Below are 15,443 nucleotides of genomic sequence, written 5' to 3'. Positions count from 1 at the left end.
TTCTCCTTTTTTTAAATGTATTTGTGTTCATAAATTGCTGGTCGTAAGAATTCTGGAAGGGGAAAGAGAGACCCAGATTTTTGAAACTAGGATTTCCCTAACTATAGAGTTGCCCTTTATATCCTTTTTTTGAGATGGAGTCTCGCTCTATCACCCAGGCTGGAATGCAATGGCCCCATCTCGGCTCACTGCAAGCTCCGCCTCCCAGGTTCACACCATTCTCCTGCCTCAGCCTCCCGCGTACCTGGGACTACAGGCGCCCGCCACCACGCCCAGCTAATTCTTTGCATTTTTAGTAGAGACAAGGTTTCACCGCGTTAGCCAGGATGGTCTGGATCTCCTGACCTCCTGATCCGCCCGCCTCAGCCTCCCGAAGTGCTGGGATTACAGGCGTGAGCCACCGCACCCGGCCCAGTTGCTCTTTATATCTTAGTGGGACTTGATGCAGCCTAAGCAGGCAAAAATTAATACGCTTCAAAAGATCTTATTTTCTTATGTCTTATGTTAATTCTGGATTTTGTTTTTTAAACCTTTCTTTTAAAAGGAGTAACACCCCAACTCTTCCTCCCCCATCAAAACAGCTCAAACAGTACCCTTTGCTACTGGTTATTAGAATAAGTATCCGCTTCCATAGGGCTATCTCAACAGCTCTTTTATTCTGTCAGCTTTGGGTAGGACTTTAATATATGTGTTTATTAAGCGTCAAGCCGTATCAGCACAATAATAGTGAGTTATTTAGGTGGCCCAAGGGGTGTAGAGCTGCTGTTTGGGGTAATTTAAAACTTTGACTTAAAAAAACAAAACAAAACAAGAAACCTTTGACTTAAGGCTGCAGTTTGAGAGATCAAGAGCATTTTCTTTCATACTGCAGTCCAAAGAAAGGACATTCCACCCATTTACATCCATTGCAGTTTCAATCGGTTAGGGTAGTTTCCATTTTCCATTCAAAAACTATTGAAAAAGAATGCCAGATTTGCATTTCAACAATGGATGGCAGCGATTAACCAGGCATATCACTTGCAACAAAAGCTGTTGGAGAAAAAAGAAATAATTATTTTTGTGAAAACACAAATAGCCATGACTCTATAAAAACACAACCATTCACATATTAATGAATTAATATCAGAGAACAAGTAGTCTTCTCATATTTGATTTTTATTACTGTATCACTTTGAATATTTGTGAGAGCCTATTTACTTCTAGCAGAGGTTTACATTAGCAATATAAAGTAAATAAAAATAAATATATTAAGCCCCAGTTTTTCTTTTCAGTGTAGGAGACCCCAGATAAAGCAACAATGTATCATAGCTTTGATAGCGGATAGACGGGATGTTGAGGGTGCACTTCTATTCAATAACATGCAAAAGGTGATATAATTCACTTTTTGAAGGCTTCCCCTTGGAGCAAGGGGAAGAGTTCAGCGAAAACTAAAGGTAAAAAGTTGAATTGACAACTAGAGGTGTATCAAAACTGCAAATGACAATCGTTTTTGCTTTAACAATCTTCTGAAATAGGAATGTAAATCCGTGAGATTTCCTGAATCAGAGGTCTAACCATAAGCGCCGATTCCCCTAACCTAAATTTAACAAAATGAAAATTCCTCCCTACAGCTTTTTGGCTTGCTTTATCATTTTTAAATTCCTGGGAGAGACGGACATTCTCGATTATTGGTAAGAAATGCTTAGAACTAGGTTTTGACATGAAATGCCAATAAAGTAACTGCCAGTAAATTGCCCCCAATCAAACCTAACATTGCTTCTGTAGAACTATAGTCGGACCCATGAAATGTAATATGTGTGGGTGTGTGTTTTAAAACTGGAATTTCGGATGGCTTTTTCTTTTCTAGCCCTAAAAGGCATGCTTATCATTTGTGTTGCTCACATGTCCGGGCCACCTTGCCTCTTGAGTCAAACCAATGGGGATATAGCCAGGACAATGAACGAAAAAGGCGTCGCTGCTTGGAGACACCTGTTGAGATCAGTCGTTTACAGGGCCGGCCTGCCTCTGTCCTCCAGTTAAGGATGCATTGCAACCACTCCTCGTTAGAGAAGAGCCTACCCCAGAGGAGCTAAGGCAGTTAACTGAAAACAGCTGCAACATCTGTCCGGTTGCCTCGCCCCTGCCCGTGGAAGGGCGAGGAGACCGCATGGCAGCAACTGCACTGCACAAAAGACAACACCTATCACTGGGAGCCACCGGCCTTCCGTAGACCCCGCAGCTCCCGGCGCTGGGGCATCCCCCGAGGAGGCGAGGGCCGGGGGCGAGCCCAGGTGCGGCGAGGGGGAGGAGGTTTCCGCCACGCGCCGGGGAAGAAAGCCTGACTCATGTCGTGGCAGCGGCGGCGGCGGCGGCGGGCTCCTGGGAACTGAAACTCGTGATGCTGTTGCTGCGGAGAAAAGCCTCATTACCCATTCCGCAGGCGGGGGACACCACCCAGGGCGCGCACACCAAGCGCCGGCGCTCCCGCCGCCTCCGCCGGCCCTTCCGCGCCGCGCCCCCTCCTCTGCCGCGTGCCCGCGCGCGGCGGCCGCGAGTGTGAAAAGAGCGGACACACCTAGCCTGCGCGCGCGGCAGGCGCGCACCCTGCCCACCCCCACCGGGCCGAATCAAGCAGTCCGACCCGGATTCGCTCCTTCGGCCGAAATTCCCCACCCCCACTATCCCCTCCGGCTCCACCACTCCCGGCTTCGGCGCCTCCGCCAGCCTTCGGCAATTTCCGTCGGGAGACCCGGCGCTCGCCCAGGCCCGAAGACCCGCCGCCTCCTGCCCCGCCAGACCCGGCTTTATGTCTGCGGCGCCGAGGCGCATGCGCAGACGCCATCTTCCCTCCTCCTCCTCCGCCTGCCCCCTCCCCCTCCACCACCGCCTCCTCTCGCCGGCGGTCGCCCCTCCTCCTCCTGCGCTCCGCGCTGGTCCCTCCCCTCCCGATGCCGCGAGAGACTGGGGGATACGGTAGAGCCGGGGGAGCCGAAGAAGAGCACTAGTAACAACCACCATAGCCCCCTCCCCGCCCGACACCCTCCCTCGGCACCCACCCACTCCCCCGCCCCGTTTGCCGACACCGACCAACCCCACCTCTCGTTCCTTTGAACGGCGTCGGCTGCAGTCGCTGCACCAGCCCGTCTGGCCACCAACGCCGCCGAGAAAGGAGCCGCCGCCGCCTGCGGCCCCCTCCCGCTCGGTCGCGGGAGCAGCGGGGTGAGGAAGAGCCGGCTGCGGAGGAAGAGGACAAGAGAGGGTCGCACCCTCCGCCCTAGCGCACGTCCCGCCGCCCTCCGGGGAGGCTCGGGCGCCGGCCCCTTCCTCCCCGAGGACGTGTGCCGAGCCGAGGCGCCTGCCCTGAGGGAGGAAAATGCTCGGGCTCCATGGCTGCCAGTGATGGAGCGGTCCCTGGGCTCCCGCTGCCACCGCCGCCGCCGCGCCCCGGCCGTGCTCCGCGAGGACCCGGCGTCTCTGCGCGCCCGCCCGCGCCTCGTTGCTGGGCTCACCGTACCGGGCGCCCCGCCGCCGCCCCGCTCGCAGCCGCGTCGCCCCGGCCCCAGCCGCGGCCAGCGTTTCCTCACCGAGCAGCCGCCGCGAGCCCAGGGGGTTTGAAAGGGTCTGCGGGGCGCGGGGGGAGGGCCGAGCGGGGCCGGGAGGGGAGGTTTGAGCGACACTGAGCTCGGGGCTCGCCTGCGGCGGCGGCCCCGGGGGTGGCGAGGGGAAGGCGACACTTGCTCGGCGCTGCCTCCGTGCAGAGCGGCCGGGAGGGCTTTGCAGCGGCCGCCGCCGCGGCGGGAGGAGGGGGCTGAGGCGGCTTTGGAGTTGGCCGGAGAAGGTGGGCATTTCTCGCTTTTCCTCCCCCTCCTGCGCTCTCCCCCTCCCTCCTGCCCCGCACCCCACGTGAAACGGAATATAAAGGGGGATGTGAGGCTACAGGGGAAAGTGAATGGCGAAGGACTGAAGGGGTCCCCCCTTTGGGTCCCCGGCCGCCCTGTTCACCCTCGTTCATCCTCCTTTCCAAAGCTCGCTCTCGAAGGCAGGAGCGACCGGCGCCTTCGGCTGAGGAGGAGGAGAAGAAGGAATCGCGCCAGGCGGAGCGTCAGGTCCCGTTTTCCTCTCCGGCGTCTCGAATACAAAGATTACGGTGCAGAAGGAAATTGCACTCGCCTCCTCGGCCCCCCCCCCCCCGCCGGTACCCAACACAATGCACCAGCCGCCGGAGTCCACCGCCGCGGCCGCCGCCGCTGCAGACATTAGCGCTAGGAAGATGGCGCACCCGGCAGTGTTCCCTCGAAGGGGCAGCGGTAGTGGCAGCGCCTCTGCTCTCAATGCAGCAGGTACCGGCGTCGGTAGTAGTGCCACATCTTCCGAGGATTTTCCGCCTCCGTCGCTGCTTCAGCCGCCGCCCCCTGCAGCATCTTCTACGTCGGGACCACAGCCTCCGCCTCCACAAAGCCTGAACCTCCTTTCGCAGGCTCAGCTGCAGGCACAGCCTCTTGCGCCAGGCGGAACTCAAATGAAAAAGAAAAGTGGCTTCCAGATAACTAGCGTTACTCCTGCTCAGATCACCGCTAGTATCAGCTCTAACAACAGTATAGCAGAGGACACTGAGAGCTATGATGATTTGGATGAATCTCACACAGAAGATCTCTCTTCTTCGGAGATCCTTGATGTGTCACTTTCCAGGGCTACTGACTTAGGGGAGCCCGAACGCAGCTCCTCAGAAGAGACCCTAAATAACTTCCAGGAAGCCGAGACACCTGGGGCAGTCTCTCCCAACCAGCCCCACCTTCCTCAGCCTCATTTGCCTCACCTTCCACAACAGAATGTTGTGATCAATGGGAATGCTCATCCACACCACCTCCATCACCACCATCACATTCATCATGGGCACCACCTCCAACATGGGCACCACCATCCATCTCATGTTGCTGTGGCCAGTGCATCCATTCCTGGTGGGCCACCCTCAAGCCCAGTATCTAGAAAACTCTCTACAACTGGAAGCTCTGACAGTATCACACCAGTTGCACCAACTTCTGCTGTATCATCCAGTGGTTCACCTGCATCTGTAATGACTAATATACGTGCTCCAAGTACTACAGGTGGAATAGGTATAAGTTCTGTTACTGGCACTAGTACAGTAAATAATGTTAATATTACTGCTGTGGGTAGTTTGAATGCTAATATGACAGGCAGCATGCTTGGTAATGCTAATATAAGTACAAGCAATATTCCTAGTGCTGCTAGTGTGAGTGTTGGGCCTGGAGTTACCAGTGGTGTTAATGTGAATATCTTGAGTGGCATGGGCAATGGTACTATTTCTTCCTCCGCTGCCGTTAGCAGTGTCCCTAATGCAGCTGCAGGGATGACTGGGGGATCGGTTTCAAGTCAGCAGCAACAACCAACAGTTAACACTTCGAGGTTCAGAGTTGTGAAGTTAGATTCTAGTTCTGAGCCCTTTAAAAAAGGTAGATGGACTTGCACTGAGTTCTATGAAAAAGAAAATGCTGTACCTGCTACAGAAGGTGTGCTGATAAATAAAGTGGTGGAGACTGTAAAGCAAAATCCGATAGAAGTGACTTCTGAAAGGGAGAGCACTAGTGGGAGTTCAGTGAGCAGTAGTGTCAGCACACTGAGTCACTATACAGAGAGTGTGGGAAGTGGAGAGATGGGAGCTCCTACTGTGGTGGTGCAGCAACAGCAACAACCAGCTCTCCAAGGTGTGACCCTCCAACAGATGGATTTTGGTAGCACTGGTCCACAGAGTATTCCAGCAGTTAGTATACCACAGAGTATTTCTCAGTCACAGATCTCACAAGTACAGTTGCAGTCTCAAGAACTGAGCTATCAGCAAAAGCAAAGTCTTCAGCCAGTACCTCTGCAAGCCACTATGAGTGCTGCAACTGGTATCCAGCCATCGCCTGTAAATGTGGTTGGTGTAACTTCAGCTTTAGGTCAGCAGCCTTCCATTTCCAGTTTGGCTCAACCCCAGCTCCCATATTCTCAGGCGGCTCCTCCAGTGCAAACTCCCCTTCCAGGGGCACCACCACCCCAACAGTTACAGTATGGACAACAGCAACCAATGGTTTCTACACAGATGGCCCCAGGCCATGTCAAATCAGTGACTCAAAATCCTGCTTCAGAGTATGTACAACAGCAGCCAATTCTTCAAACAGCAATGTCGTCCGGACAGCCCAGTTCTGCAGGAGTGGGAGCAGGAACAACAGTGATTCCTGTGGCTCAGCCACAGGGTATCCAGCTGCCAGTGCAGCCCACAGCAGTCCCAGCACAACCTGCAGGGGCATCTGTCCAGCCTGTTGGCCAGGCTCAGGCAGCAGTGTCTGCTGTACCTACTGGCAGTCAGATTGCAAATATTGGTCAGCAAGCAAACATACCTACTGCAGTGCAGCAGCCCTCTACCCAGGTTCCACCTTCAGTTATTCAGCAAGGTGCTCCTCCATCTTCACAAGTGGTTCCACCTGCTCAAACTGGGATTATTCATCAGGGAGTTCAAACTAGCGCTGCAAGCCTTCCTCAACAATTGGTTATTGCATCCCAAAGTACCTTGTTAACTGTGCCTCCCCAGCCACAAGGAGTAGAACCAGTAGCTCAAGGAGTTGTTTCACAGCAGTTGCCTGCAGTTAGTCCTTTGCCCTCTGCTAGCAGTATTTCTGTTACAAGTCAGGTTAGTTCAACTGGTCCTTCTGGAATGCCTTCTGCCCCAGCAAACTTGGTTCCACCACAAAATATAGCACAAACCCCTGCTACCCAAAATGGTAATTTGGTTCAAAGTGTTAGTCAATCTCCCTTGATAGCAACTAATATAAATTTGCCTTTGGCACAACAGATACCACTAAGTTCTACCCAGTTCTCTGCACAATCATTAGCTCAGGCAATTGGAAGCCAAATTGAAGATGCCAGGCGCCCAGCGGAGCCCTCCTTAGTTGGCTTACCTCAGACGATCAGTGGTGACAGTGGGGGAATGTCAGCAGTTTCAGATGGGAGTAGCAGCAGCCTAGCAGCCTCTGCTTCTCTTTTCCCGTTGAAGGTGCTACCGCTGACGACACCCCTGGTGGATGGCGAGGATGAGAGGTAAGATCATGTCATATTTCTGGAGACATTCAACAGATTTGAAGTGATCTATTTAGTAGCTACATGTATGCACAAAATTAGTTCAAAGCATTGTATATTTTCATTTTTGTGAAAAATGCATTTTTATGGGAAGTTTTATAGAGCAAGAGTTATGGAATGGTTTCAGAGTGGGTAGGAAATAGTAATATGTAAACAATATTTTCAGAATAGTTGTTGAGCATGTGTTCACATTAAAAATAGGTTTGGGGGCACCAAGTGGTTTTATTATCTATAAAATGCTTTTTAGAAATATTAATTATGGAAAGCTTAATTTTTGCTAGCCCACATAATAGTTAATCTATTTTGAGCTGCTAAAATAATCTCTTGGGGGGTTGTGGTTCCCACGTTTGTTCTCCTTTACTAGACATCCTTTTTTCATTTCTACTGCTTGATCTTAGTCTGTGAAAGATATTGTTGCCTGCTTTTCCTAGTCAGATACGGTATGAAAGATGACTTAATCTGGGTTATATAGGTTGCCCTCATACCGCAACTGACCAACTTTTGTGTGCTTATTTAATGGTCATTTTATCTGAACAGTAAAGGAATGGGAATCTTAAAGTATTTTGCGGGAAAGGAGGACATAAACCATCAAAATAACCAGATTTATCTTGATAGTATGCTGTACATTTTTTCTTTTGCATGGTAGATCAAGGTGGTAGCCATTTTAAAGAATAGAAGAAAGTAAGTCTTGGAGGATTGAATTTGTAGAGGCATGAAAATAAGACCTTGGTCTCCAGCTAATCTCCACCTGTTCCTTTTTTTCCTTACCAAAAAGATACAGAAAGCCTAAAGTACATTATTAAACCAAGCGTTTTTTCACTTAGACTGAAAATAATATGCCAGTAACTCTTATTGAATCAAATTGTGTCTTTGAAGCTGACTGGCTAGAAAAGTTGTGAAATCTTTCATGTTTCTACATCGTTTTAAACCCTACTTGATTTTTAAAGTAATGTTCTTTCACAAATTTGCCAGTCTGTTACTAACCTTGATTAAAATACTATTATAGGAGTTATGAAAAGACATCATTTTCACTGTGGAATTTGGAGTTAAGCATGCAAGATATTTAATTATTTTAGTATTGGAGGGTTTTGTGAGTAAACTTTCATCAAGCTAATATAAGCATTTATATTTTATATGTATGTTTGTGGGTTTTGCTTTGGAAAAATTGAGCATATTGCAAAATAATTGTAATTTTAGAAAAAGAAAACAAAGGTCAAATGTTTCAGTGAGGTTTTTGTTATTTAGTTGTTTAAAAGATAAGGTAAAGACATGGTTAAATTGATAAAATCTTGTCTTTCAGGATTTTTTTTATTTTTCTAATAGTCATGTAATTAAAACCTTGTTACCTAACCAAATGTATTCTGTATTATTTGTACAAAACTGTAGTCTAAAAGATAAACTTTTAGGAGGTACTTTCCTTAATTGTTCCATTATTATTGTTAAACCTTTAATTTTCTCATGCTAATACTCACCTGTAATTTTAAAAGAATTATTTACCACAATTATTAATGTTTTTTAAGTCAAATTTATGATTTGAGTGAAGCCTTTATAAAAACAGCTATATTATGTGGATGCTAAGTTTAGAGAAATAAAAGATGGGTAAAATACACAAACGAAAACACTCATTTTGAATTCAAACTTGCCTTGATTTTGTAATTACCATTTGTGGTCCCCTGGCTTGTCTTTCCCCTCTTTTTCCTTCTATTGGTAGGACATGATAGGATTTTCCACAGCTTGCTGTTCCAGACAAAGTCAGATGATGCTACTTTCAACTAGATTTTTAATTATAGGAATAGGGTCCCAGTTTAAGATATTAATATAAAATTAATTTTTCCAGATAATAATTGATAAAAGGATTAATAAGCCAATTATGGAAATTATGGAATTCTAAAAAGGAACAAAAAGACATAATGAGAAATAAGGAAATACTGATCTAATATAACAAGTTGTCTTCAGACACTGTACACATTCAATTATAATTATGTTTAGCAGTCTCTCCCACAAGACCAGGAGTTCCTCAAGAGCAGGGACTGTTTTGAATTTACTACCTATTTGGGCCTTGGTTAGTTAACATCAAAGTTTTGTGATTAAAAACCAGAAAATTTTTGTTTCAGCCATATCTTAAATTCTGTAAAATCGGAATGTAGCCCTAAAACACCTCGTAAGATCAGAAAATATATATATTATATTCTTCATTGTGTTTTACTGAAGATTATTTCTTTTATCACTACAGTTTGGAAAAAGAAATTAATTTCATTTAAATTTGCCCTTGAAAGATAAATTAAGAATAACTACAAGAGAAAACAGTGATATGATTTAAAAACTTTTAAAACCTTTCTTCCCATGGTAGCCTCTGTGTCACTTGCATCTTGTGGGCTTGGTCACCATTTGTCTCAGGAGAGAGAGACTACATATATAATTTTAATATTGTGAATCAGGAAATGTGTTAACAATATAACTTGGGTAGTAGGACAAATGAGGATGGTTATCTTGTAGTCATCTTTTGAAATAATACTCTAACACTTTAGATTATAAAATGTTTAGACATGTGGAAAGTGCCTTCACTTGATCACTGGGAGAGACTATAAACATGGATCAGGGTGTTAAGATTATGTATCTTGTTTTGAAAAAAATCATTCTTATTTAAAAGGTCTTAATGTCAGGCCATGTGCGGTGGCTCACACCTGTAATCCTAGCACTTTGGGAGGCTGAGGTGGGTGAATTGCTTGTGCCCAGAAATTTGAGACCAGCCTGGGCAATATGGCAAAAAAAAATAACAAAAATTAGCCAGGCATGGTGGCGCATGTGTGTAGTTCCCAGCTACCTGGAAGGCTGAGGTGGTAGGATCACTGGAGCCCTGGAGGTCAAGGCTGCAGTGAGCTGGGGTCACGCCAGTGTACTCCAGCCTGGGTGGCACAGCAGGACCCTGTCTCAAAAAAAAAAAAAAAAGTCTTAATGTCTTAGACTATAACATGAACCATGAATTCTCCTTTACAAGAATGGGAAAATACAGATATTTCATCTTTTATGTTTTGTGACCGTTATTATTAGCACGGCCTCTTAATGTGAAATGGGTCAAACTTCCATACATCCTTCAAGACTTAGCTCAGATGTTCTCTTCAAAGCATTGTTTTCACTCAGGGGATGTTGTTTCCTTAGCACTTTTTAATATTCTTCTATTTAAGCACTGTATACATTCAATTATAATTATGTTTACCAATCTTTCCCACAAGACTAGAAGTTCCTCAAGGGCAGGGACAAAGTATTTTTTTGAATTAATTAGCAGACATTTCTCTGATTTTGTTTTTTTTGTCATGATTTGAAGTTTATATTGTCCCTCATCTTAAGCACAACTGTGAGAGATGCAGGATCATATAATTTATGCAACAAATGGAAAGGAAATGGATAAAAAGACTTGCTTTTTTTGTACCTCTCTTCAACATTTTTAAGTGAATTGATGTCTGTCTTCTAAGTACAGTGCCTGTTTTATAGTAGGTCCTCAAATATTTAAGAGGCATGCATGTTACTTATAAAATAGGAGTAATACTCATTTTGCCTACCTCTGAGGATGGCAGTAGTTATCAGTTAAAATACTTTAACTAAAATACCGAATTATAATTTTTAAAGTTTTTTTTCAAGATATACATGCACAGTTTAAAGATAGTTTAAATGGTTGTCCAAGAAATACATGGAAGAGCTTCCTGCAGCCTTACTTTCCAGTTTTCCTTTCCTAGAAATAATCACTTTCATCTCTTTTAGATGATTATTGTGGTATTTACCTCCCAGTCTCTAAATAACTTGCTTGTCTTACTACTAGATTTGTAACATAGCCTGCTGGTTAGGAGCATGGACTGTGGAGTTAGATTGCCTAGATTTGAATTTTCTTGTCATTTACTAGTTTTAAGTAACATTGGGCTATTTATGCTCTTTATGCCTCAATTTTCTCATTAAAAAAAAGATGACAATAGTAGTTACCTCATAGGGTTGACATAAGAATTGAATTAATTTGGAAATTCCCTAGAACTCTGTCTAACTCATATGCCCTATGTAAATATTTGTTAAATAAAATACACCTTTCATTTGTTTTTGTCTTTATTAACTTCCTGGATAGAAAATGAAGATTTAATTTTGTTGTTACCATCTACCTACCTGGTCTCCTTTTTTCCCGGTACCCTTCCTTCCAGTAGTTATCACTATTGATTATTCAGTATTCTTGTCAAATACTACTTTTCCTATCCTGTACAGTGTTTTGTGGCTGCTTCCCTTTTCTATCTCCACCTGTCTATAATAGAAATGGGTTTTCCTCCACTCCCAAGTTTTCATCTGTCAGCATTGTCTGTTTTCTCCAAGTTGCCCCTCCTTTCCCCACCCTCTTCCCATTTTTGTATGGGCTCTACGTTTCCTGTAGAACCTTTCCTTAGATGTCTGGTAAGTCTTGATTGTCTGCTTGCAAATAAGTGTTAAAGGACTAAAGAGCTGATTAGAAATTTGCAGTGTGGGGCTGGCCATGGTGGCTCATGCCTATAATTCCAGCACTGGGAGACCAAGGTGAGAGGATTGCTTGAGGCCAGGAGTTTGAGATTAGTTTGGGCAATATAGCAAGATCCTGTCTCTACTATATATATATGTGTATGTATATATATATATATACATATTTTTAATTCTTTTTCCATGTGGCTTGTTGACTGTTTACCACAGAGTAATCTGGCTGGAGTTCATTATCTTTTTTTTACCTCTTTGCCTAGTTTTCTCAATATTTATCACTAATTCCGCTTTTCATCAGATGCCTTTTAAGATGTTCCAATATCAGATACTGTTAACAATTTTATCTTAGGAAGTTTCATACCCCCTGACCTCCATTCTTGACTGGTTGCCTTCTTGGCTTGGTACACAACCATTGTTCTGGGATTCCTTTCACTTTCTCTTGTGTTGGATCTCCATTTTCCGGAGACTAGTGTCTTTATTCTTAGTTTACTTGTTTTAAAATGGCTTTAGTTTACTCTGACACTTTCTTAGGTGAAGAAAACCAAGGGAGGGGAAGTTATGTTCTCTTATATTTTGTGCCATTACTTTCTAACATCCATATTGCTTTTGAGAAATCTGAAGCCATTCTGATTTCTCATATATTGTATGTGACCTGTGTATTTTGTTTTTCCTTCCCTTCCTTTTCTTTCTCCTTCCTTTTCCTCCCCTCATTTTTAAAACATCTAAAAGCATTACAAGATTTTATGTTTCCAGTGTTCTGAAGTTTTGCCATGATGGATCTTTGTGTGGGTCGTTTTTCATCCACTGTGCTGAGTACTTGGTGAACCGTTTCAGTTTGGAAACATCTTTTCATTCTGGGACTTTTTCTTGAGTCAGGTTGTTGATTATGTCTTTCCATTTTTTCTCTCTTTCTGAAACTCCTCTTTTTTGGATAATGGACCTTCTTGACTGGTCTTCTAATTTCCTTTTGTTTTCTCAACTATTTTTCACCTGTTTTTCTTTTTGCTCTATTGAGTTTCCATTTCCCTTATCACATATTTAATTTCCAAGTGCTTTTTTTTTTTTTTTTTGCTCCTTGTTAATAGTATACTATTCTATTTTAGTAATGATAGTATTTTTTTCTTAGCTATCTGAATATATAAAATGTTAGCTTTTTTTTTAAGTTTTTTTTTTTTTTTTTCTTTCTGTGTGGTCTATTTCCTCCGGTTTTTATTTTCTTTCTTTCTGTTTGCTTTGGTCTTTTTCTTTCATCTTATAGCTGTTCCTAAGATAGTTGGTAGTCATGTGTAAGAGTAAGGAATTAAAACGCTAATTAGAAAATCTGAGTGTGGCTTGTCAATTGTTAGCTTTCCTATATGGTAACCTGGCTGGGCTGTTTGATTGGAGGACTTCTAGTGTTGGTTTCTTCTTCTATATCCTCCTAGCTGGTTAGGTCCCTATAAGAAGGCTCTCCTGATTTCTTGCTTGGAATTGAAGGCCTTTCAACAAGCATTCTGTGGGGTGGGCAGTGAGGGGGATGTGGAATGAGAGGTTTTCGGGGGATCCCCAGATACGTTTCTTCACTCAACCCTGTTTTCAGTATGTTCCGCATTTTGCTATGCCTGATTTCCTTAGTCCTGTGATCTTATGTTTTACCTTCTTCAGACAATATACTTTTTTTTTTTCTTGGGATTAGGGAGGGACAATTGGGAATCTGTAGGACTGGCTGCTTCTTAAACTGACTTCTAAACAATCTTTTTAATTTTAGCACCCTTTCCCCCCACATCCCACTTACATAGATGTGGTACTGCCAATTCCTGAGTCTTTTGGGGATTTTGCAGTTTAAATTGGGTTTGTTCTTGGCATTCTCCATTGTTTGCTAAAGATTTAATTTTCTAGTGTTTGCTAAGTCATTTGTCACTCAACTGTCTGCTTTCCAGCTTTCAAATGTTTTTTGCTATTGTCTTTTCATCTGCCTCAGTTTTTGTGGGCTTATGTCTTTATATCTTAACAAATTGCTTTTCTGTCATTTTAGTGGGGTTTTAGGGAAGGAGTGAAAAAATAGATGTGTGTGTTTAGTATTATTACACATCTGTTTCGATGGTAGAATACTATTAAGTGTAAAGAATGATGCTAATTTTAATAAAGTCATTGCTCCAAGTTAGTTCTCTAATGAATACATAAATTTTAAGAGTGGAATTACTTGGTTTATATTCATTAGAAGTAAGAATAGTATGTAATTCAGAATTTCAGTTCATAGAAGTGATGAAAAGTGTTAGTATAGATTCAGTTAGTATCTACCATATTTAACCACTCTAAACTTGTGAATTAAGTTTTTTTCTATTTTATTGTTGAATAAACTGAAACTTGCTGAGTGTTTAGAGAGGGTGAGTTGTCTAAGGTTACATGCATAACAGTAAAGCAGAGCTAGGATTCAAGGCTGTTTTTTCATTTCAAAATCTAGTGCCGTTTTACTTCTAACAGAGCTAGTAAGAGGTAAGGCTAGTGCCCATAAGGAATTCTTAAGAGTGTCTGAAAACCTAAAAAAAAAAGGCAGGCTTCGTTGCTTCATTGCTTTGTGCATTTGTGTAACTGATGGAATTGCCATAGAACGTAACATTTCCTTGCAAGTCCTTGGTGAGAAAAAAGTGGATAAAGTCATAACAGTGGTGTGCCTGGAATGCATTAGACATTCAAATGTTAAATGTTAAGGTGGACATGTGTTTTTTTTTTCTTTTGAAACTTATGTGGAAATTTTAGGAAAACCATTTTAATTTTTTAATAATTTAGTTTCAGCCTTTGCAACATTGGCTTCAGAATTACAAAACACATAAATTCTGTTTCTTGTTTAGAAAGTTCAATTTCACACCTGTAATCCCAGCACTTTGGGAGGCCAAGATAGGAGGATCACTTGAACTCAGGAGTTCAAGACCAACCTAGGCAACATAGTCCCCATCTCAATTTAAAAAATTAGATAAAAGAGAAAGTTTAATTTAAAATATGAAGCTGTTAAGCATGACCTGTTCTGGTGCTGCAGTATTAGAACTTTGGTGGTTTTTGCCTTCTCACTGTTGTTAAAGTTGAATATGTCATGGTAAGAACATGCTTTACTGGCTCATTAAGAAAAACTACACGGGTTGAAAAATTTTAGAGTATCTTTATACTGATTTTTAAAAAATTATAACAACTTTTTAGATTCTAGGTTAACTTTTTTCCTAGTGTCACATATATTCAAAAGCTGCCCTCCACCACCCCATTTCTTCTTTACCAGTCAATTTGACCAGGAAATCTTGACGTTTCAGCACAATTAGGCCTACTTGACCTTTGTTTGCCCTCCTCGAAACACTCTATTTTGCTTTTTGTGATAATCTTCCATTTTCTTCCCACTCTTCTGGCCATTGCTTTTCAGTCTCTCTTTCAGATTTCTCTCTTCTGTCAGACTCTGTTTCCTAGGTTTTTCTGAGTCTTCTTTATACTTACTGCCTTTTCCCTAGGTAATCATTTGTCCCCATGGCTGTAAAGACAGTTTGTATGCTATTGGCTCCTGAATGCCTATCACTAGTCCAGACTTCTCTTCTTAGCCTTACGCTGGTAAAGTCATCTGCCTTCATAACATCTCTGCTTGCATTCTTATAGGCTTATCAGTCTCAACAGGTCATAAACGTAACTCTTGATTACCTAGCCCCTCAAATTTCCTCTTTTAGTTGTCTTTATTTTGATAAATATCATTTCTTAATGCAGTTCTTCACTTTAGAAACTTCAGAGTCATTCCTGATAGTTTCTTTTCCTCGCTCTCTACATCTTGACCATTTCTTTATCTTCATCTTTTTTTTTCGATCCTTACTGCCATTGCTCTAAGATAACAT

The 15,443-nt window shown here is 43.2% G+C and overlaps 2 protein-coding genes across 6 annotated transcripts in view; one reads left to right on the top strand and one right to left on the bottom strand.

Moving 5' to 3' along the window:
- Positions 1 to 1,137: 1,137 nt before the first annotated feature.
- On the bottom strand, positions 1,138 to 3,849 carry LOC116270573 (translation initiation factor IF-2-like). The gene is made up of 2 exons (XM_031655839.1): positions 3,076 to 3,849; positions 1,138 to 2,386 (listed from the first exon to the last, which is right to left on the bottom strand). The coding sequence occupies exons 1-2, from the start codon at positions 3,823 to 3,825 to the stop codon at positions 2,183 to 2,185; spliced, it is 954 nt and encodes a 317-aa protein (XP_031511699.1). The 5' UTR covers positions 3,826 to 3,849; the 3' UTR covers positions 1,138 to 2,182.
- Positions 3,687 to 15,443, top strand: part of TSC22D1 (TSC22 domain family member 1) — a 144,343-nt gene continuing 132,586 nt past the window's right edge. For 2 of the 5 annotated variants that reach the window (XM_009191871.4, XM_009191872.4), the window contains exons 1-2: positions 3,693 to 6,667; positions 7,031 to 7,074. In XM_009191871.4, coding sequence (XP_009190135.2) covers positions 4,187 to 6,667; positions 7,031 to 7,074 — 2,525 coding nt within the window. In that variant the 5' untranslated portion in view covers positions 3,693 to 4,186. Of the gene's footprint in view, positions 7,075 to 15,443 lie in introns of all 5 variants that reach the window. The other 3 variants (XR_639745.4, XM_009191870.4, XM_003913828.5) reach the window with 2 other exon arrangements.

Source organism: Papio anubis, chromosome 15 (genome assembly GCF_008728515.1).
Source record: "Papio anubis isolate 15944 chromosome 15, Panubis1.0, whole genome shotgun sequence".
In the NCBI taxonomy this organism is placed as follows: Eukaryota; Metazoa; Chordata; class Mammalia; order Primates; family Cercopithecidae; genus Papio; species Papio anubis.
The sequence above is the reverse complement of the archived record's forward strand: the minus strand, read 5'-3'. Positions and strand labels throughout refer to the sequence as shown.

Bases quoted from the DNA above. Each gene is read 5' to 3' on its own strand.
- LOC116270573 (XM_031655839.1), bottom strand. From the start codon at position 3,825: ATGCCCACCTTCTCCGGCCAACTCCAAAGCCGCCTCAGCCCCCTCCTC. The intron at 2,387-3,075 runs GTGGGGTTGGTC...TTTTCTCCGCAG, and splicing joins GCCGTTCAAAGGAACGAGAG to CAACAGCATCACGAGTTTCA.